Source organism: Oncorhynchus mykiss, chromosome 5, assembly GCF_013265735.2.
Source record: "Oncorhynchus mykiss isolate Arlee chromosome 5, USDA_OmykA_1.1, whole genome shotgun sequence".
Classification (NCBI taxonomy): Eukaryota; Metazoa; Chordata; class Actinopteri; order Salmoniformes; family Salmonidae; genus Oncorhynchus; species Oncorhynchus mykiss.
The window spans coordinates 29,741,594-29,765,000 of record NC_048569.1 but is presented as its reverse complement, the minus strand read 5'-3'; the positions used below and the strand labels follow the sequence as shown (position 1 = coordinate 29,765,000).

The 23,407-nt window shown below is 39.2% G+C and overlaps 1 protein-coding gene across 1 annotated transcript; it reads right to left on the bottom strand.

The window, feature by feature from the left end:
- Positions 1 to 1,561: 1,561 nt before the first annotated feature.
- On the bottom strand, positions 1,562 to 23,138 carry tbx5a (T-box transcription factor 5a). Its single transcript, XM_021602422.2, has 9 exons — positions 22,719 to 23,138; positions 21,710 to 21,882; positions 20,971 to 21,065; positions 19,113 to 19,232; positions 17,479 to 17,626; positions 11,045 to 11,197; positions 6,003 to 6,094; positions 2,943 to 3,175; positions 1,562 to 2,769 (listed from the first exon to the last, which is right to left on the bottom strand). Exons 2-9 carry the CDS (start codon positions 21,851 to 21,853, stop codon positions 2,180 to 2,182), a joined length of 1,575 nt encoding a protein of 524 aa, XP_021458097.1. The 5' UTR covers positions 21,854 to 21,882; positions 22,719 to 23,138; the 3' UTR covers positions 1,562 to 2,179.
- Positions 23,139 to 23,407: the final 269 nt, after the last annotated feature.

The window sequence follows — 23,407 nt, the reverse complement described above, 5'->3', positions numbered from 1 at the left end:
TCAAACACTACAGTCCTCAAAAACACTACAGTTTAACTATAGTAAATACTAAAGTATTTAATTGCATATACCCTTAGCATTCCCCTCCCCATATCCCAATTTGTGCCACTCATAAGTGAGAAACCTACATTCCAAGTATAGACCATATAATGTGTTCCCTTCAGGTTATAGAGAAGAGCAGAAGTGCTGAACTATCTGTTCAGACCCCAGTCGTACCTACAGGTTGTGGAAAATTTGGCCTTTTAATATTTCTCTAGTAGGTTTACTCTAGGAGAAATCCTCCATTTCTATGTCATAGATAATAAAAGAAAAACACTATAGTAAATACTACAGTAAATACTACAGTATACTACAATCTGCAAAAACACTACATTAATTACTATAGTATATACACTAGTTATTTTACTACAGTATTTATACTGTAGTTAACTGCAAATACTACAGTGAAGTTGGCAAAAACACTCGTGAATACTTTTAGTATTCATGCCATAATATACTATAGTATTTTTTCATGCGGGTTGTTGCAGGCGAATACTGGGTCCATTTTTCACACACTGTTCCTGGACTTACTGCAAATAACAAACTGTTTCCATGTCAAAGTGTGTGTTGCTACATGCCAGGGTTAGAGAAGATATCAATACACACTTCCTCTACAGTACATACTGTCACTCTAAGGACAATTTTTTTTGTGCTATAGTATTCAAACTAATGCAGACCAATGCAATGTTTTTCGTAAGTATCTAGTATGTTTTCTACTCTTAGAAATGTTGATTGACAAATCACCCATTAATTCAACGAGTACTTTTTTCAAAAGAGCCACAAAAAATAATCACAGCCTCTGAATTTCTGTAGAATGGTTTTATACTGAACAAAATATAAATGCAACATGTAAAGTGTTCCATGAGCTGAAATAAAATATCCCAGAAATGTTTCATACGCACAAAAAGTGTGTTTCTCTCAAAATGTGTGCACAAATTTGTTTACATCCCTGTTAGTGAGCATTTCTCCTTTGCCAAGATAATCCATCCACCTGACAGGTGTAACTTGTGGAGGAGACAATAAAAGGCCACTCTAAAATGTGCAGTTTTGTCATAACACAAAATAACACAGATGTATCAAGTTCTGAGGGAGCGTGCAATTGGCATGCTGACTACAGGAAATTCCACCAGAGCTGTTGCCAGTGAATTAAATAAGCCGCATCAAGTCGGCTTATTTAAGCCGCATCAAATCGTTTTAGAAAATTTGGCAGTACATCCAACCGGCCTCACAACCTCAGACCATGTGTAACCACGCCAGCCTAGGACCTCCACATCTGGCTTCTTCACCTGCGAGATTGTCTGAGACCAGTAACCTGGACAGCTGATGAAACTGATGAGTATTTCTGTCTATAATAAATCCCTTTTGTGCGAAAAAAAAACATATTCTGATTGGCTGGGCCTGGCTCCCCAGTGGGTGGGTCTATGCCCTCCCAGGCCCACCCATGGCTGCTCCCCTGCCCAGTCATGTGAAATCCATAGATGTGCGCCTAATAAATGTATTTCAGTTGACTGATTTCCTTTTATGAACTTGTAACTCAGTATATTAGTTGAAATTGTTGCATGTTGCGTTTATTTTTGTTCAATATAGAAGGTAAGCAGTTCACAACAAAAAAAACAAATAAAATGAAAACTGGGAGGTATTTTTTTTCACAAAATGTTAAATTTACAAATCTACAGGATAAAGGTAAAAGAGCTTTCTATTGGCAGCAGAAAAAAAACATTGATAATGCAACACCAAGATGTAAAATACACTATCAAAACAGAACAGTTTTAAAATAGGGGTCTCCCGATGAAGCCACTTCTGTGCTTCTGTTACTCATGCAAAAGCATTGGGTTTTTAAACTTGTTTAGTTTCCTTATAAGTCTCCTTCATGACCAATGCTTTTCTCCACCTTGTTTTGCCCATCCTCATGATGTTTGCCTTTAGGCACAGTAAGAAGTCAACTGCAAAGACAGTCACGCAGTTCCTCTGAGCACCAAAGTCCAATGCTCTAGGCGGTCATGCCTCATTAATCTCATGAGACTGCACTGCCGTACTGTACTGCTTCAAAAATATAAATATAGATTTATCTAAAGCCCAACCTTATCAAGGGCCTTTTTTTTATCCAACTTCTCCATCCTTTCCTATGAAGAAAGTTATTTTAGCTGCTCTCATTCCACTCTGGCATGATGCTGACGCTGTGCACTGTGTGGTACTGATGAGGCGACAGCGTGCGCGGGATCCCATGCGAGTACAGGTACTCGTTGCCTTGGAGACCTGCGGTGGGCGACTGGATGCCTGCCCCAGGGCTACACTGGCGGCCCAGTGTCTGGTGGGCCATGGGGCCCTGGTACATGGCGTGGTGGGCTTCGCCCAGCTGCGTGGAGGCGTGGCTTGCCACCCCGCTCAGTCTGGACACCAGGGGCCCCGAGGTAAAGTGGGCGGAGAAGTGCTGGTAGGGCAGCCGCTCCATTGGCTGCATGGAGGTGACGGAGCAGCTGCCATAGGGCGAAACACTGGCCCAGGTGTTGCAGCTGATGTCCTCCAGGCTGGGGACGGGCTCAGCCCCTTGGGAGGCGCTGGCGTACATACAGGCCTGCCTCTGGCCAGACTCGGTCCTGTAGGGCCCCCCGGGCAGGCCCAGGCTCTGTGGGTAGCTGACGGGACGGTAGTAATGGTCGTCCTCGCTGGAGGAGCTCTCCAGGTAAGCCTTCTTGTAGGTGTGCTCCCCTGAGTGACAGTCATCATCCACTACAGACAGACAGGAAACAGTTACAGCTGCAGTATTTACAGATATTGTAGACTAATCAGCTGAGCAAAACAATTGATATCTTTATACATTAGTAATCAACTATGTTTTCCCTTTTATATGCTTCCAAAAACCCATCCCATTGGCATGCATATATCATGATAGCATGGCCCACCTTTCCTCTTGATGCAATGGTAGTCCTGGCTGTGCTCGTGGGGGAGGGGGTAACAGCCAGACTGGGGCAGGAGGTCCTGTGAGGTGCTGGTGACCCCATTCTCACACTGGGTGTACTGGGAGGCCAGGCCACTGGGAGTGACCATAACCTGCACCTCCCCACTGAATGGGCTCTGGCTGGTGCCCACCCTCTGGCGCACCGTACTGCGAGGGACCACTGGGTATTCCTTAGTGCTGCAAACACACACACACACACACACACACACACACACACACACACACACACACACACACACACACACACACACACACACACACACGAAATTATCATAACACTTATCGTACTGTATGCTTCTTCAATTTACACTGAGTGTACAAAACATTTGGAACACCTTCCTAATATTGAGTCACTCGCCCTTTTCCCTCAGAACAGCCTTAATTCACCGGGACATGGACATTACAAGGTGTCAAAAACGTTCCACAGGGATGCTGGCCCATGTTGACTCCAATGCTACCCACATTTGTGTCAAGTTGTCTGGATGTCCTTTGGGTGGTGGACCATTCTTGGTGGACCACATGGGAAACTGTTTAGCATGAAAAACCCAGCAGCGTTGCAGTTCTTCACAGTCAAACCGGTGCACCTGGCACCTACTATAATACCCCGTTCAAAGGCACTTCAATATCTTGTCTTGCCCATTCACCCTCTGAATGGCACACACACAATCCATGTCTCAATTGTCTCAAGGCTTGAAAAAAAATAATTGAACCTGTCTCCTCCCCTTCATCTACACTGATTTGAAGTAGATTTAACAAGTTACATCAATAAGGATCATTTCATCTGGATTCACCTGGTCAGTCCATGTCATGGAAATAATGTTTTCTACACAGTATATATCACCACCACTAGTACTACTACTACAACTACTATAATTACCATTACTATTACTAATAGTAGTGATTATTAAAGACCCAGTGCAGTCAAATGTGATTTTCTTGTGTTTTATATATATTTCCACACTGAGGTTGGAATAATCCTGTGAAATTGTCAAATGTAAATGAGTTCATAGACAATAAGAAATAGAGTTCTAAACAACTAGTTTTCTTGGTTTCCTTCCCCATTCAGACCATTCCAAGACAGTACAAGAACAATTTTTGCTTGAGAAATTGCTCTTTGCTAAGAAGCTATTTAAAACTATTTTTTTTAACCATTTTAATTGAAAACAATCACTGTAGGGTACTTAATTGTTACACAGACATTATTTGATATTGAGATAAAAATGACTGTATTGGACCTTTAATCATCACCTAATTATCCCAAATCAATCATCCTAATTATCTTTAGTATTTGTTCATTCATCATGGTTTTTCACATGCAAAAGAAGATAGATATGTTACTTGAGAACTGCCCCTGACCTAAGTCATTAACCATGGCTGACTTGTATACACTGTCTCTTTCATCCAATGATCTGATACCCTTCTCAATACTAACAAACCACACGGACTATCAATGAGTCACACCCACTTAGGATCCACTGAGAAAGTGTTCGGGAGGATTGGTTTCCAGTGGAAAGAAAGGCATTTATTCCAGTTGCATTAATCTAGAGGATCTATGAATGGACCATTTTTGCTACTTCTGTTTCTTTGACTGTTTCTTTTGAACCAGTGACCTCATCTTGCAATAAGCTCTCCCTTGGAAATATTAACCAAGACCAGATGTGCTGAGCTTACTGTACTTGGCAAGACAGGACAGTGGCATGTCGGAGTTATGGTGTGGTTTGGCCTTTGGCCAATTGAAATCAATTTACAAATGTCTATACAAAATAACTATCCCACTTGCAGAAGTATTATATTGTGACATAAACCAACTTAATCAACATCTGACTGAGATAACCCAATATTAAATATACAATATAGATTTGTGAACACCCCAGTGATGAATAAAAAATGGATTATGTGTGCAGGTAAAATAGTTTTGGAGAAAAAGGACAAACATCCAAACTGTTCTGTCTTCTCTCACTAATTCCACTATAAAATGAGCTAAATGTGTACCACATCACCCAATGTGGAAAATCATAGTCAACCAAAACTACCAAAATTAGATTCACCTGCAGTGGCTAATTAGAGGGCGGCAGGGTAGCCTAGTGGTTAGAGCGTTGGACTAGTAACTGGAAGGTTGCGAGTTCAAACCCCTGAGCTGACAAGGTACAAATCTGTCGTTCTGCCCCTGAACAGGCAGTTAACCCACTGTTCCCAGGCCGTCATTGAAAATAAGAATTTGTTCTTAACTGACTTGCCTGGTTAAATAAAGGTAAAATAAAAAAAATAATAAAAAATAAAAAAGAGAGAATGTTCTGTTCTCCCATTCCAAATCAAATGTATGGGAGGCAAAGTGTCACTTGCGCATGGTAAACCAAACTCCTTTAACATTTTTCTCAGATTTAGGAATCCTCTGTTTGAAAGCCCTTGCAACGCCTTTGTTGGCCGATCTGGGCAAGTTTCATACCAGATTTTCTTCTTTGAAAATGTGTTTTCCACACTGTGTGGATGCATGTGAAAGTACTCATCTGGAGTGAATAGGGAAAAGAGCCATGTGGTCGATGCTAATGCTGGACCAGCCATATCATCAATGCACAGACGACTGGTAGGAATATCCCTCCCGGTAAAGAGGGAGATGTCGCTAGTTCAGAAGGCCCTGCCAGATCAGCCATAAAAAGCCCTGGGACATGAAGACTGGCCCCTGCTCAAGAACTACACTTACTCAGCTGGGGAGAGGGGGGCAGGGGGTGGTGGGTCTCACTGAAAATAACACTCATCTGGTTTGCATTTCACTGATTCAGGGATTACAATGGTGCTTGTGAAGTGACGCTGTGATTAGAATGTCAGTAATCCTTATCTAATTGTGGTTACATTGTCTAATGCATGCTTCCAGTTTACCATATAGTGTGCCAAACAACCTCTAATGATGGTAATATTGGATTATTAGAGTTAGAAAAGTCAACCACTGAATCAAAGCTTAGCCATTGGCGATCATGGGTATCTTTGTGACTGTAATAGGTCCTACCTTTGCATTCTGGACATCCGGTGGAGCTCCATGTCATCACTCCCACGAAAGCCTTTGGCAAACGGGTTGTTCTCTATCTTAAGTTGGGTTATCTGCAAAACAGACCGCACATTTGTCATAAGTGATTCAACTGTCAATTAGTCTACAATTTTATGTAAAAAGAAAACTTTACATCCCAATGTCATACACATTTCCTTTTTCCTATATTCTGTGAGAAGGACTTGTTGTGTCCTTCAAAGCCTCTTCAAAGACATCTTCACTCAAAACCAGCTTCTTCACCCTCCCATGTGGAACATCATAAAGTATCAAGATGGTTTTAGGATGAAACATTGGCCATAGGTCCACACACACACGCTGGTCAGTAGTTGTATGACAATCTTAACTTTTCAAATAAGCACTCAAAAGGAAAGAAACCTCACCAAAGCATTGGCATAATAGGCCTACTGTACTAGTTGGTTGCTGTGCCCCTGGTTTAGTTATTAACATGTAGATTAAATGACCATGTGCTCAGACCATTAAGCACACAATTTAATTCTGAAAAACATATTTCATTAATTTAATGTAAATATGAAAACTTTCTATCATCTAACATTAGCTTGCTGTACTATACCACTCTATAAATATTAAAGTGGATCAGGCTACAGATCTAAAGTTGATGCCAGAAACGTAATTTCCCATGGAGCTATATACTGTAAAAGGTCATTAGTCCTGCTAACATTTTTTTTTTGTGTGGAAACCCTTGCCTAGAACCATTCGAGTAACCCAACTCAAAGTATTTCAGTGTTCAATACTTAACCATATATGGTGATGTCACTTTATAACTTCATTTTTTAAGTTGTAAAATACTTAACTGTTTTTTTTGTGTGAACTTTTTGACAGTAAATTGTATTGTTTTCTGAACTATAACTTTTGACATTACCTGAACATTAATTTTTGTTGTAGTGAACATATACATTTAGGGTCCCTTCTACTTAAATGATTTACCTTTGTGGCATTTTTTTTTTTCAAGCGTAAGTAGATCTGATTGGTAATTTTGAGTGATCGTGTCTTCATGTTTAAAATGTGTATCTATTTGAAGACTTCGTATTTTTACCCACCTTAGCAGGCATTGTTGAGCACAGTACTCATTCCTCTAGCAGTAAGTGGAGGTAGAGCTGTGAGCACTACAGCTATACCTCTCATTAAGAGTGCTGCACACCTTGTTGACGGTGGGAATAACTTGTCTCAATATTGAAGATCAATTTGTCTGATGGTTTTGATATGTGTTCATCATGATCAATTACAACTCAGCACAACATACTGCTTAATACTATTTTAGAAATATAATTTACTTTCTTCAAACATGCATACAACATTGTGTAGAAGTATCATAAAGTGTAAACATTTTGAATTACCCACAATCCTCTAAAAACAGAGCCACATGGCACTATTAGGAATTCATAACTTGCAAAAATGTAATAATTATACATCAGAAAAACACAGATAAATCGAGTGTTTTTACTCAAAGATCAGTGTCTGACTACTACTTTATTATATTAAGTAAAGATGTAAAACATTGAAATCAAGAAAGGACAATTTATTTAATAAATGCCAGATTGACTTTAAAACCTTAATTAATCATAATTTGTAAAAACGAACTATATTAGCAGAACACAAAGTTATTTACTCAATAATAAACAGTACTCGAAAATATTAAGTGATAAGAAATCGTAATGACATATGAGTTAGTACGATTTGAGTTTTAATGACTACTGGATACATTTTAGTAGCCACTACTCAATTTCTTTAATGGGTTAAGCAGTTACTTTTTACAGTGTAGAGAGCAAGTAGCCCATCTAGGAAACAATTATATTATTTTCCAGATTGGACCAAAGCCATAGATTTTGGATAATGGATAATGGAATGAAGTTCTAACAGCCGCAAAAATTACGATTTGAGATTAAACAGAATGCAGGGCACGCGGTTTCTGGCAGGTAGGCCTAATTAGTTGGCTGGTCTGCTGTGTTTCATGCCTCACAATAAGACTGTATTTTTGTCCACGCGCTGGCTTTCACTTTCTACCAAACCTTGTAAAATATATCTCATTGAGACATACACGTTTTTAGCTTCTCGTTAATGCACTGGGCGTTTGGCAAAAGTCTATATTTTCTTTGGGAAGCAAATGTAGAATAAAGTGTGGATAATACAGGAGTATGAGGGTATTAAATCTTACCATATTTCAGTAACATGATTCTCAAAATGATTTCTCAAAAAGTAACTAGCTTATTAAAAAAGCAATAATTTTGAAAATAACTGTTGGTGGTACAAAATGTTTGCAAAAACAACTTGTAGCCTACACATGGCTCAACAAAATAGGCTATAGGTCTACCTAAAAGTCTAACTGATATTTAATCGCTCAATATCCCTATCTAATTGTAAACCAATTAGGCCTATGCAGGATAATTTAAGGTGTTTCAGGTGAAAAGGCCTATGAATTACAAAGGGTGGCATGAAAAAGAATGCTATCTTCAAATTTGAATAGCATAGTAAATGCAAATGTTAATGGCACGAAATGTTAATGCAGGTCAACCAGGTTACATACAGTATATTTACAATTGGACGAATTCATACCAGACTATACAAATGTAGGAATTTTTCCAAACTGAGCCCAAAGGTATAAATATTGTATAGTGTGCCGTTGCATGAAAGCGCCATGCATGAACTAACCCTGTTCGTGTGAAAAAAACTACACGCCTGGGGCGACAGTTTCCTAACAATTCTGGAGACATTTATAGGCCTAAACACCCCGTTAAATACAAAGCAAGTTGTTACCAATGCTGGGTCGTTAGATAGCCTACTTGCCTTGACTACCAAGGATAGCAATCATGACAAACATTCAGCCATAATAGATTACTGCATTTGTTAATCAGGCTATTTACCATAATGCAAATATAATTTTTAAGAGTTAGCCAATACGTTCAGATTCATAGGCCTAGGCCCTGTGTTTTCTGTAGCCTGTATAGAACTAACTAATTTGAGAACAGAAGATATGAAAAGGCGAGTTGTTTTCGAAATAGTTTATTCAGAAGGAAATGTTTTGTTTTCAATTCAAGTATAGCTATGGGCAAGTTTGGCCGTTCTGAATAAACTGTTAACAGGTGGTGCGAGTTCCCCCAAAATGCATGGCATGATAACTTTTTCTTACCTTAATTGGCAGATGTAACATTCTTTGATTAGGTATTCGTGGTAAAAGTTGAGGAAATCAGAATAGACTGTTTGTCTGGAAGTCTGGCAGGCCTAATAATAATAATTAGCCCATGTTGCATTCTCAAGAGCCCTCAAACTCCTTGATTTTAATTAATGTTTTCTTCAGAGTTTCAGTCATTTGTATTTCCTGTTTCTCAGAATTCGGATTGGCTCAGGACACATTAAGGGTCCTTACCCTCTGCACATTTCCTCTGTCCCACAGTAAAATCTGACTCAGACATAGTTAAAAACGGATGTTAAACGGACGCAGAAATGATTGGGCAACACTCCTAAGATTATGCGTATGCCTGGTCGGATTTGAGGAAAATGTAATCGTTTGATATGATCTCTCTTTGTCTTCTCTTTGTAAATAAACATTCCAATGCGCAGCCAAAATAAAGCGCATGCAACAGGTGGTTGCATGTTTGAACGTTCATAGAGGACAATATCACACTACATGATTGAAAATATACCCACTTTTGAATTTAAAACTTACTTAATAAGTAAATTACAACACTTTAACCATTTATCTTCCAGGGATTTAAGTGCAGGTTTGTAAAATAGACTATGCCTATATTTTTCTTAGTGGTTTCATTTCAGTCTAAAAATATTTTGAAAATAATTTATATAGACCTACATCACCTTTTAGCAAAAAAATATATTCAAGTGAGGAAGTTGGCTTTCTGATTAATTAACAACCCTGAGCGTACCATGGGAGACGGATTGTGTCTAACCGTAACCATTTCATAAAGACGAATAAATATTATTAAATACTGAAATGCTCTTAATTCAGTGACAAAATTGTACTTTAAATATTTTTTAAAGAAAGCAGGACGCTAAACAGTTAATATTTTCGTTCATGTGCGAAATCATGTTCGAACCTGTGAATTATTAGTCTACATGTACATTATACAAATAAAATACATGCATGCATAAATATATTTTTTGTAATCGATATTCATCACAATATATACTATTTCGAGATTTATTGCAACTTCGGGCTAAAAAAAAACAAGTTGGTTTAGGCTTATTTCTTATAGGCTATAGGCTAACACCTACATTTTCTCTAATATTATAAATAATATGCATAGTCATAATAATAACTGTAGTAGCCTGTTAATAATACACTATTTATAAAGCTCGAACATAATAAAGCACATATAAGCATATAATAAAACGTTCAAAATGTATGGACGTTATACTTACTCCATGAGCCTTATCTGCAATCCTTATCATTCACTAAAATTTAATGGAACTGCACCAGTTGAAATTTCCTAAAGTGTCTTGAGGTCGTGCCTTGTCCAATATTTCGGACATGCGGTTTCCCCGACCCATATTCACATCTGTCAATGATCTGAATATGATATCAGTGATAATCAGACGTGAACCTCATCTTCTGCCACTGCTCATGGTGACATAGGCCTACGTCAGACTCCATTTGTGGCGAAAGGATACACTCCATCCGCTTTATTATTCAATCTTTGATAATCAGCCCATTCATCAGTTTTCCATCTTCCCGGCACGTCTTTAGCAGCAATGTGGGCCTACATTCTGATGTTCAGGAACTGATTTCGATTTATCCATGAAGTGATTTTATAGACTATATGTGTTGTGACGTTGTTACTTTTAATTGAGAAGGCAAGGGCAATGCAACAATTCGATATCTCCATATGCCAAAAAGTTTTAATTCGTTCTAAACTGATTGTAATTAGGCTTATACATTTATAATGCACTTGCAAATTCACACCAATTTAGGCTATTCTTACATACATAATACCACTGCGTAAATATGTCCAAAATCGAAGGCTTAGGCCTACCTTATGATTCTGGTAAGATGTTACCGCAATGAAGGCAGTCTCGGGGAATACGTGGGTACAGAACGCCGTGTTTTTGGAGCCAAAGCCATTATTTTCATCCGCTTTCACGATGTGAATCCTGGGTTGGTATTTATGCATGGAGTTGAGGATAATCTGAAGAGAGAAATGTATTCCATTAAGCGCCTTTTGTATTTTGACAATTTCTCCCGCCAAAACCCAACTTCTGATATTATCAAAATCCCATTCAAATAAATCCAAACCCATTCAAGACAATGAAGATAAAGACAAAATATTATTGCTATTGCTTCGAACAAAAACATACTAATATAGAACATGCAAGGTATTTCATAAAACCGTGAATATACCAATAGGCCTAATCATAGTAATTCGGAAGAAAAAGCATGTAAATATATTTGACGATAGAATGTACAGTCAAAATCTAAATGTGTGCATAGTTTATATGTTGCCTAACTCTACAAGCCCATCACTGAAGGGTATGACAGTAATGCATTCAGCAATAAATAAATACATACATACAACGCTGGTTACATTACATGATAATGCACATATGTCAAAAGAGATGAGTTCCCATTGTAACACGTGAACATCTTCTCTTTCCATGCTTTCCCCCTGACCCCTGACCTAGTTTGTGCCAAGCGATGACTACTACCACTGGCCAGGCTGGCGACATTAAGACTGCGGTCCACCCAGTTGAACTTGAGCGATGAACTCTTCTCAGGCTTTAGTCTTAATTGGTCTGACATACTATGGAGTCATGGGCATCAGCCGTGAGCAATCTAATGGTTTTTAATTTCATTAAATTTAGAGATAACAAAACAGTGTTTTTCTCCTTCACCTCCTCAGGAACCCTTGCCCCTCGGGTATTCCTCCTATCTGTTATCTGTAGGTTTTTTGTTGTGCCTTTCAAGCACGCTGCAGAGAAAAGGGAGAGGATGCGCTGACTACAAAGACATGGCCTCAATGGATTCTCACAACTGATGGAACAATTTAACCTCAAAATAGAGAGTAAATTGGGATCCACTGTGAATTTTCCAAAAGCACCTTGATAGTAGGTCAGTGTACAATGAAATTGATTGTTTTCTTAACAAAAATGGGTCAACGTCTTTCAACAGCCAACACTGGAAATGCATTATGACTTAGGTTGATGTTCTACATGATAATACAATGGGTCAAAGCTGAAGTATTTTTGAGATTTATAAAACACTGAATCAGATAAATACTGTGGGAGAAAACGAACTACAGTGCCTTCAGTCATACCCCTTGACTTATTCCAAATTTCGTTGTTACAGCCTGAATTCAAAATTGATTAAATATATATATTTTTCTGACTCATACACAATACCCCATAATGACAAAGTGAAAACATGTTTTTAGAAATGTTTGCTAATTTACTGAAAATAAAATACAGAAATATCTAATTCAAATAAGTATTCACACCCCTGAGTTAATACTTTGTAGAAGCACCTTTGGCAGCGACTACAGCTGTGAGTCTTTCTGGGTAAGTCTCTAAGAACATTCCACACCTGGATTGTGGAACATTTGCCCACTTATTATTTTCAAAATTCTTCAAGCTCTGTCATATTGGTTGTTGATCATTGCTAGACAAGCATTTTCAGATCTTGCCATAGATTTTCAAGTAGATTTAAGTCAAAACTGTAACTCAGCCACTTAGGAACATTCACTCTCTTCTTGGTAAGCAACTCCCATGTAGATTTGACCTTGTGTTTTAGGTTATTGTCACACTGAAAGGTGAATTAATCTTCTAGTGTCTGGTGGAAAGCAGACTCAACCTGGTTTTCCTCTAGGATTTTGCCTGTGCTTAGCTCCATGCGGTTCTTTTTTTGTCCTGAAAAACTCGCCAGTCATTAACGTTTAGAAGTATTCCCATAACATGATGCAGCCACCACTATGCTTGAAAATATGGAGAGTGATACTCCCTAATGTGTTATATTGGATTTGCCCCAAACATAACACTTTGTATTTTCAGTACTACTTTAGTGACTTGTTGCAAACAGGATGCATTGCATGGAATGCTTCCTTATTTTCATTCTGTCAATTAGGTTAGTATTGTGGAGTAACTACAATGTTGTTAATGGCAGCATCATAGTGAAATCCCTAAGCAGTTTCCTTCCTCTCCGGCAACAGAGTTAAGAAGGACGCCTCTATCTTTGTAGTGACTGGGTGTATTAATTAATGCACCTTCCAAAGTGTAATTAATAACTTCACCATGCTCAAAGAGATATTCAATGTCTGTTTTGTTGTTGTTGTTTACCCATCTACCAATCCATTTTAAATTCAGGCTGTAACACAACAAAATGTTGAACATGTCAAGGGGTGTGAATATTTTTGGAAAGTATTCAGTCCCATTGACTTTTTCATTTTTTGTTATGTTACAGCCTTATTGTAAAAGGGAATCAAATGTAAAAAAATCCCAATACCCCATATTGACAAAGCGAAAACAGGTTTGTAGAAATGTTTGCAATTGTATTAAAAATAAAAAACATATCTCATTTATGTAAGTATTCAGACCCTTTGCTATGAGACTTGAAATTAAGCTCAGATGCATCCTGTTTCCATTGATCATCCTTGAGATGTTTCTACAACTTGATTGGAGTCCACCTGTGGTAAATGAAATTGATTTGACATGATTTGGAAAGGCACACACCTGTCTATATAAGGTCCCAAAGTTGACAGTGCATGTCAAAGCAAAATCCAAGCCATGAGGTCAAAGGAATTGTCCGTAGAGCTCCGAGACAGGATTGTGTCTAGGCACAGATCTGGGGAAAGATACTAAAAAGTGTGTGCAGCATTAAAGATCCACAAGAACACAGCGGCCTCCACCATTCTAAATGGAAGAAGATTCTTCTTAGAGCTGCCCGCCCGGCCAAATTGAGCAATCAGGGGAGAAGGGCCTTCTTTAGGGAGGTGACCAGGAACCCAATGATCACTTTGACAGAGCTCTAGAGTTTCTCTGTGGAGATCAGAGAACCTTACAGACGGACAACCATCGCTGCAGCACTCCTCCAATCAGGCCTTAATGGTAGAGTGGCCTGACGGAAGCCACTCCTCAGTAAAAGGCACATGACAGTCCACTTGGAGTTTGCCAAAAGGCACCTAAAGACTCTCAAACCATGAAAAACAAGATTATCTGGTCTGATGAAACCATGATTGAACTCTTTGGCCTGAATGCCACATGTCACTCTTGGAAACCTGGCACCATCCCTACTGTGAAGCATGGTGGTGGCATGTTTCATGCTGTGGGGATGTTTTTCAGTGGCGGGGATTGAGGGACTAGTCAGGATCAAGGGAAAGATGAACGGAGCAAAGTACAGAGAGATCCTTGATGAAAATCGGCTCCAGAGTGCTCAGGACCTCAGACTGTGGCAAAGGTTTACCTTCCAACAGGACAACATCCCCTAAGCACACAGCCAAGACACCGCAGGAGTAGCTTCGGGACAAGTCTCTGAATGTCCTTAAGTGGCCCAGCCAGAGCCCGGACTTGCTGTGCAGCAACACTCCCCATCTAACCTGACAGATCTTGAGAGGATCTGCAGAGAGGAATGAGAGAAATTCCGCAAATACAGGTGTGCCATGCTTGTAGCGTCATACCCAAGAAGACTCGATCTGTAATTGCTGCCAAAGGTGCTTCAACAAAGAACTGAGTAAAGGTTCTGAATACTTATGTTAATGTAATATTTCAGTTTTCTATTTTTGTATAAAATAGCAAACATTAACAAAACTGTTTTTGCTGTGTTATTATGGGGTATTGTGTGCAGATTGATGAGGGGGGAAAAAACAATTGAATAAATGTTAGAATAGGGCTGTAAAGTAGCAAAATGTGGAAAAAGTCAAAGGGTCTGAATACTTTCCGAAGGCACTGTATCTTCACATTCACCAATCCCATCACAAAGCCTTCAATGAAGGTTGGTTGGGGACTTACAAATAAATTATGAACATCAGCGTATATCACCTGCACTGCAAATGTACAAGTTTGTACAAGTTTGCAAGGCAGTTAACCCACTGTTCCCCGGTCACCGATGACGTGGATGGCGATTAAGGCATCCCCCCGCACCTCTCTGAATCAGAGGTGTTGGGTTAAATGCGGAAGACACATTTCAGTGGAATGCATTCAGTTGAACAACTGAAAGGTGTCCCCTTTTCCCTTTATCTGGCTAACAGATTCACAATGATACAAACCATTGGGATGATTTGATTTACAACATGTAGGTTAGAAGACAAGGTTACAATTAACTCCCAAGTCTGTCATGTAACCAATACACTAAAAGTATTGTGTTAATTTCTTACAAAAACAACAACAAGAAGCACAGACAGACATACTGTGGGTTGGTTCCCTGCATGTCTGTCTGTCTGTCTGTCTGTCTGTCTGAAGGGGCGACCAGAGTAGAGCAGACCAGACCACCCACTAGGCCTCCAGCACACGCCTTCTCTGCTGCCTGGCTCTCTGCATCTCCATTCCCCCCGACTCTGTATGATAGTATTTAATGATAGTGAGGGATCACCCTGGGTCCCCTGCGTCTGCCTTTCAAGTTCCTCCACATCAGAGAGCTTTCTGAAGACTTTGGATTAGCAGAATTTGTACACCATCATCTATTGCTCATCTCACACTGCCATTCGAACATAAACAGTGAGATATCCACAAACCACCCAGCTGGCAAAAACATGTGTGGGGAGGACTGGACGAGCGCACCAGCGCCAGCACATTTTGGAGAAGATGAATAACGTGGAAAAATGTTTCGCAAGCCTAGAGGAAGATCAAAGCCATAGTTTAGGCTTGTGATAAGTGTTGTGTTGGATAAACCATAGGTGCTAAATTGAAAATGGGTAATCATACTGTATGTTTATATGCATACTATTGGTATCAGATAGACACGAAAGGCTCAATTAGCAACATGTAACCCAAATAGCTGAGATTATACCATCTAAATGATTGAGAATAAGAAACAAAATATATAGATAGTCATTAAGATGTATGTTAACATTGACCATATACAATTAACTGTAGAAATATATCATAGGAATATCAGAAATCCCTTCAATAAACTCACATTCATAGTCAATTCCAAACATACAGTAATAAAAAACATGAATTTCAACCAATGGAAATGGTTTCAAAACGCTATAGGAGAGACTGGTCTATAGCAGCATGCTCTCTGGCTGAGGAGGTGAGGTCCTGCTCTGCTCTGTCTAATTTCCAGACATTTCAGGTCCCTCCTGGCTCAAGCTAGTAATTATAAATCGTCTAAAAGTTATTTCAGCCAGCTGGACCAACAAGCTGATGGATTTTTTTTTTGGCTCGGCACCAGTATTTCATTTATGAATCCCATGGTACTTCCTGGACACGAAAGAGGGCAAGCAGGAACCACTGCAACCAATCAAAAATGCATTCTGGCCGCGAAATTTACAACACCGTTCACATTCCAACTGAACTGAGCTCCAATTTCATTCTACTAGCTGGGTTTTGGCAAGGCAACAATCACTATCAATTCTCACACACCGCCAATGGAGTCATGTGATCAGGCAGAAGAGAGTGCTGTAAGTGATAGTCAAAGTGAGTAAAATCTGGCCTATTACTGACTTCAACACATGCAAACAATACAAAATGATTTCCAATCAACATACTCCCTACTACAGCGTTCATCAATGACTACAAGTTGCTATTAAATCTGTGACTGATTTTGTGTTGACCTTTTATAGTGTTTTAGTTTGCACCCAGTGTGTTATGCTGAAGTAATATCACATATTTGCTTCACTCTGGGCAGAAAGAGTAGGTTCCACCAACTGCAATTCTTATCAGCTTCATACAATTAGAAGTAACAAGGAAGTGACCAATATTGATATTACTTTCCTGCCTGTTATAATTCAAGAGATGGATAGAGGAAGTTTATCACTTAGCTTTATATAATTTGTAATTGGTATATTTGTGCATAATCTACTTCCTTATTTCAAGTTATATAACAACCACTATTGTTTTTGGGATTGTCAACTATAGCATGGTGCTGTTGTTATGTCCTATACGTGATATGACTGTTGTATGTTATTGTAATCTGTCCAATCCTGCATTCTCTGTTGAGATGTGTAATTTGGCCAAAATGTCACACACACCCCCCGACCCCATAAAATATCTAGCCAAAATCAAAATTTTTAACAACGAAGAAAATAGATGATGTAATTTATGTTTTTGTTTGCTGTTTTGTTTCCGACATGGATCACAAAATCTGGGGTCTTGGGAGTTCATAATAATAGTTCGTTAAAAAGAAAGAAGCAGATGCCATCTGACCTCTTGTCTGTACTAATGCATGCAGATGATGTGTTAATCATTATAATCCTTTACGAAATTCATCAAGCATCTTGCAGACAAAGCCATAACATATGAAGAGTTAAGTAACACATACGTGTCCAAAAGGATCCAGGTGGTTATTCGTCAGTTTCAGCTTCTGGAAAGAGACAAGTTGCCTCATCCAATGCGCCCCCGTCGCAGGAGAGTCCGGGTGAACGTAGAGCCTCCCGGGCATGGCAGGTTCGGCCTTCCCGGTCACGGACCTGAATCACAGAACCAAAGTCAGCGTTTTACACTCAAATCACAGCTAAATTAACCCAACTATAAATGGTACGATAGGCCTACGCTTATGTGAGCAGATAAAAGCGACCTCTAACCTACAAAGTTGTTCCACTCATGAAAAATACTTTCTCGCAATTAAAATATGCTGTTCATGAAAATGCTTAGGCTCCCTTTCCCCTTTCATCGGAAAAAGTGGTTTAGCCTAATATGTAGCCAAGGCTTCTTCGAAATAAATTCAGTTAGGCTATTTGGAAGTAGGCTTGGGGTTTGTTCCAAAACTGGAGATTTTAACAAGGTTATCCAGTTAATGAAATGTAAGGTTTGAGAAATGCCTTTAGTTGTAGCCTAGCCTTTGGTTTGTAGTATTGTCCGCGTAGGCTATAGCCTAATTTTGTTTAGCCTGTACTCTCAACCCGTTGGAATAAGAATGACGAAGTATTGTAAAAATGGCTATTGCGCGACAATAATTAAAATATATATATATATATTTTTTATTTAATAGTCTACATTAGGTGTGTCGTGCTACGAGGACAGTTGGGTTGGGTCAGCCCAATTAGCATAACCAATAACCTGCATGCTATTTTGCAAGGGCGAACGTTATTTTCTTACAGTAACCTAAGCTACTTGACCAAAAGCAGATTAGTTCCACAACATGCGCTGAACGGATCATTATCGGCGGTATTCGCCATTGAAAACCACTGACCCAAACAAGGCATTCTTGACCAGATGGACATGACACTAACAACTAGTGTTTATAGGCTGTGTTTCGCTGATGGTGAAGATTGTATTTCAGAGCTGTCTAAAGAGATCTACACCCTCACCAAAGGAAACATCAACACAAATATGAGTTCATTAATTCGCATAAACCACCTCTAGTCGGTAGTCAGAACAACTCCCCAGCATTTGCCAAGGATCCCCCTACACCACACGGAAGCTATTTCTTCTTCAGAATTGGTAAACGTTTAGTACTTAGGCTAAGGCTGCGACATTTGAGCTATAATGAATAGTTTGCTAAAGAACCAGTAAATGCCCTCGAATTTAATCTGAGCCATAAATCGTAGGCCAACCTAATTTCAATAAAACACGTTTTTAGTCCCAGGACTGATTATAAATCTCATTCCAATGTGTGAAGTATAATGCTTTATTTACATAAACTGGACACGACCTAATATTAGGCTACTTTATTGCACATTGACTACAGTTTCCTTCTATCTATATGCAATAGCCTGATAGCTATAGACCCATATGCTCCAGAAATGCATTGTAAAGTTATTAAAACTCAGTAGGGGTGTTGCACTCTGCAAACAGAAAACACCTCATTACAAGGTGAAACATCCTGGGTCAAAAATAGGCTACATATGACATGTTCATATCTTGTATACAGGTAGGCTACTTATTGTCATAAGGCTGTGGACATTAGCTCTGATGCGATCCCAGAGGAACTTTATTTGTTAAAGTCTTACACACCATTTATTATCGGCGAATTTGTAGCGATGGTCGTCCGCAGGCACGACATCCATCAGGAGTATGTATTTCGTTTTAGGGTTCAATCCAGTGACCTTCACTTTGAAGCTGGGAAACATTCGCCTGCAAATGGAACAATATAGTTACACAATGTAAGTGCATACATGAATACATTATGCCTGCTATAGGCTATTGGTGATTGAAGTTACCGTATATTTCCTTAAGGACATTTCTGATTATTTACAGTCTATGCAATCACATTTATGGACAAGAGTCGACATTCAACTCAATTTAATATAAATTGATTACTTCCGAAATCACACTGTAAAATGTAAGGAAATTATACGACCTTGACGCACAGTCGTTGCATAGAAGCCCACAACTTGTTCCAAACTTAGCTATCTTAAAAGGTCAATATGACCAACTATGCATACACTGCACGTCTTTTGGGGTGGGTCAGGGTGTGAACCCACTGGTTCACAATGCATGTATATGCTATCAACGTCAGATAGCCAATGCATAACCAAATGAAAGGTAGAACAACAATCAATCAAACATAATAAAATGTAAGGGAATTAGGTAGCCTAATATATATTTTGTTCGTTTGGAAACGACTGCATCATTTCACACATGCAACAACTGAAGCGAATGCATACTTCAACAAAATAAAACATGTATTAAGGAAGAGCCTATAGTTTTACGGTGAAATAAACGTTAGCTGCTTTTGCATCAAATGCGTCACTAAAACCAGATGCATGGTAACCAGATGCATGGTAACATACGTGCATATGTTCAGAACTTTTACACAAGTACCCTGATGAAATGGGGTCTATCAGGTTGGAAAAACGTCAGAAATTGCTGTCGCACGCCGACTGGGATACAAGCCTCCAGGCCTACAAGCTGTTTCTCAAACGGGTGACCTGCCTGAATAAAGAGGCAGCCGCGAGGTGATGGAAAGGGGTAAGGGCTGGTTAATAATGAGGGCGGGAGGGATAATAACGTCTCAAGCCAATAACGGGAAAATGAATGGACAGAATATAAAGACTGCTTTATGCAGTTGAGAAAAAAACACGAACTTAGTGCAGACTGGAAGGATATTGAGACATAGCTGAAATTAATAATAAATAGGCTACCTAAGAGCCACAACACGATTTGTTAACATGAGCAGAGACCACCGACCATCATGCATATTCAAGTTCACACTAAGTTGAGGTAGAAGAATATCTCAACCATATTCCGTGAGAGACTCTGAGCAGGACAGGTCTACCCAATAAGCCCAATTGCCGTGTTGGCCTTTTTGTCTTGAAAAGTCACTCGATAATGCTTTCAATATGGCAAACGTGAAGAATATAAGGAAATAATAAATAAATAAAAAGTAATATCATACATCCAATTTGGAAAAAGACAACAAAAGGGTGGAAAAAATGACAGGATTAAAATAATTGAGGATATATAGGCTATAAAGCATGTTTCGTGTACATTTATCTGACCAAAAACTAGTCTCAAACCGACTATATCCCTTTAGATGTATTTAGGGAACTATGCCGTGGTACATTGGTAAAGAATGAAGTGTAAATACAGTAGGCCTCCCTCTAGAAAACGAGTACAGCATCAGTATAGCTATCACTATTGCAACACAAAAAGATTTGTAAAAATCTATTTTCTCCGTGGACATAGGTCTACAGCAAAGTATGGACGAAATAACTTTTTCAGACAGCACTGTCAAAACTAAAACCACTAAATGCTGACCATTCTTATTTACTAATAATGATTAAAACATAACCTCACATGCAATTGTATGTTTCTCAAACGTATTCGCATAATCCGTTAATGCCAGTATAAGCAGTCGTTGCTCTCTTACCTTCCCGCTTTGGTGATGATCATCTCCGTCCCCACCTCATGAAACTTCGCCCACAATTCCCTCTCATGCAGGTACACTTTTATCCCCTCCATTCCCTTCAAAATTAGACAAGTAAGAGGAATATCAATATGACCTTTCTTGCAGTGGAGACCAATTGGTAAGCTTATTTAGCCCAGTTAGTATTATGCATATGTCATGTCATTCATACAGGATAAATGTTGCACTGTGGTATAAATTCAATAATAGTTTAACAAAAACCTAGACATAATATCATTTCATATTAGCCCACCATTCACATTGGGCTACCTCGTGAAACAATAGGCTACTATTCTGAAATAGTATACCATCATTTCCCATTAAGCCTATTATATAACTAGCCTATAAATTCTGTGATTTGACTATAAATAGGCAGATAATAAAATCTCACAAAGAAAATACACGAAACTGCAATAATTGCAGGACTAGACTACGGTAACCAACTACCAAGCGATTAATCGAGTTGATTGACACGATCATTTCACGGAACTTTTTAGCCCATAGGCTATAGTTCAAAACAATGGTAATTCTGCGTTTTTATGCACACTAAGGTCTGAACAGTTTGCAGTGCACGTACTTCTCTTATGAGTCGTTTACAGATATCCATATTTAATACGTAGGCCTAGATACAGGTCAAGAACAACACCTAGGCAGTGACTTGAGACCTGAAGTACATAGGCTCAAAATAGCGTGTAAAGCTGACCTGTTGAATATATGTCGTCTGGGAGGATGGAGATTTGCTCGAAGTTCCATTTTGTTTCTCTGCTTTACTCTCAGTGTGTAACTCCTTTGACTCTGACCCGCTGGGCGAATTTTGCAGTCCAAATGTTTCCTTCTGGTCTGCCATGTCTGGAGCTCCGGAGACCAAGGCCCCAACTGTCAGATCGAAACAAAAGCGCATTTCAACCTCCCATTCTCTGTCCTGAATATGCGCATAACTTTTTGATGTGATATTGGCCGTCTTTAATGAGTTGTAGGCCAAAATAAAATGTAGCCATCATTAGACAACATGGCCTGCTATTAACATGGCCAACACACACACACACACACACATACACACACCCACACACACACACACACAACTTATTTAGGTTAATTTTGTGAAAATATCAGTCAATATTTTTCCTTAAAATATAACTTAATTACCAGTAAAGAGAACTATTAATAAGGATAAGGACGTCTTTATTCTTCTAATACATTTCACCCTTTGGACAAATGACGTGCGTTTCATTATAACTGATAGCCCACAATAAATAATAATATAAAGACGAATGATGAAGGCTACTTGTGAAAAGTAGGCTAGGCTATAATGAACATACCAATTGTGATATATTCATAGCAAGGACACCACTCATTGAAGGTTTCTAAATTTGATTATGCTGACATTGTTCGTATTTGTAGAGAATATAGACAACTGGTCGCAAAAAAAACATAAATTCGGGACAGATCCTATAGGTTGTGTATTCCTAAAATGCCAATTGAAACAAAAAACAATAGCCTACCATAGATGGTGTTGGTGACAACCATCACTGAAAAACATATACATGTATATGTAGGCATAAAAACAGAGAGCACGACGTGGCTCCATTCAAAAACAGACTATTTTCTTCCACTACGAGGTCCTACACTAAAATGACATGCGATAACAACGACAATAGTGAACCACTGACCACAGAAACGCGGAATACTCCGCACAGTAAAAACGGATTTACCTTGTAACCAGATACGTCACTTTCAATGTCGTGAAGATATGGCACAGCAGAGGTCGTTTCTTCAAAAATGCAAAGTGTTTGCGAAAAATGTCCACCCAATTCAATGTATAATCCCAATGTGTAGCCCGAAAAGGCTATCTAATATCCCCATGGATTTTCTCTATCTTCAGTGCAAGTCCAAATGTACGGTGACCAAGCGAAAACGCACAGGTGAAGGAAGATTCAGGAGTCTAGCAAAGATGGCTAAAATAACCACGCGGTGTTACTTTATTGTACATTTTAGAGTCGATGACCGTTGTTCGGGAAGCCTTCCCTGCTGATAGCACATAGCAGTATAGCAAGTTTACAGAGGAGCAGATCCGTCACCACCTTCTCCCCTCCCTCCTCTCACTCTCTCTCTCTCTACGCACCAATGGCCCACAGTAGTACGCGTTATGACGCGGAAGCGCTGAGTCTGTGACGAGCAGCGTAGGCTAGTTTGGGTTGTCCTCTGCCTATCCAGTGCCTGAACAGCAATGGTCTACCCCAAGAATAGTCTTATTCAGGTCCCCCTTCCCCCTCCCGCGTCCCTCAACCCCTTCCGCCCTCTCTCCAAAACCTATCCTTTACTGCTAAGTCTTCCGGATATATTTTGCTATTGAGCAGACTCAGTAACGTTCGCCATTGGGATTTTGTTTACAGAAATAACT

Bases quoted from the DNA above. Each gene is read 5' to 3' on its own strand.
- tbx5a (XM_021602422.2), bottom strand. From the start codon at position 21,853: ATGGCAGACCAGAAGGAAACATTTGGACTGCAAAATTCGCCCAGCGGG. The intron at 19,233-20,970 runs GTAAGAGAGCAA...TTCCATTTGCAG, and splicing joins ATCATCACCAAAGCGGGAAG to GCGAATGTTTCCCAGCTTCA. The intron at 2,770-2,942 runs GTGGGCCATGCT...GTCTGTCTGTAG, and splicing joins CCATTGCATCAAGAGGAAAG to TGGATGATGACTGTCACTCA.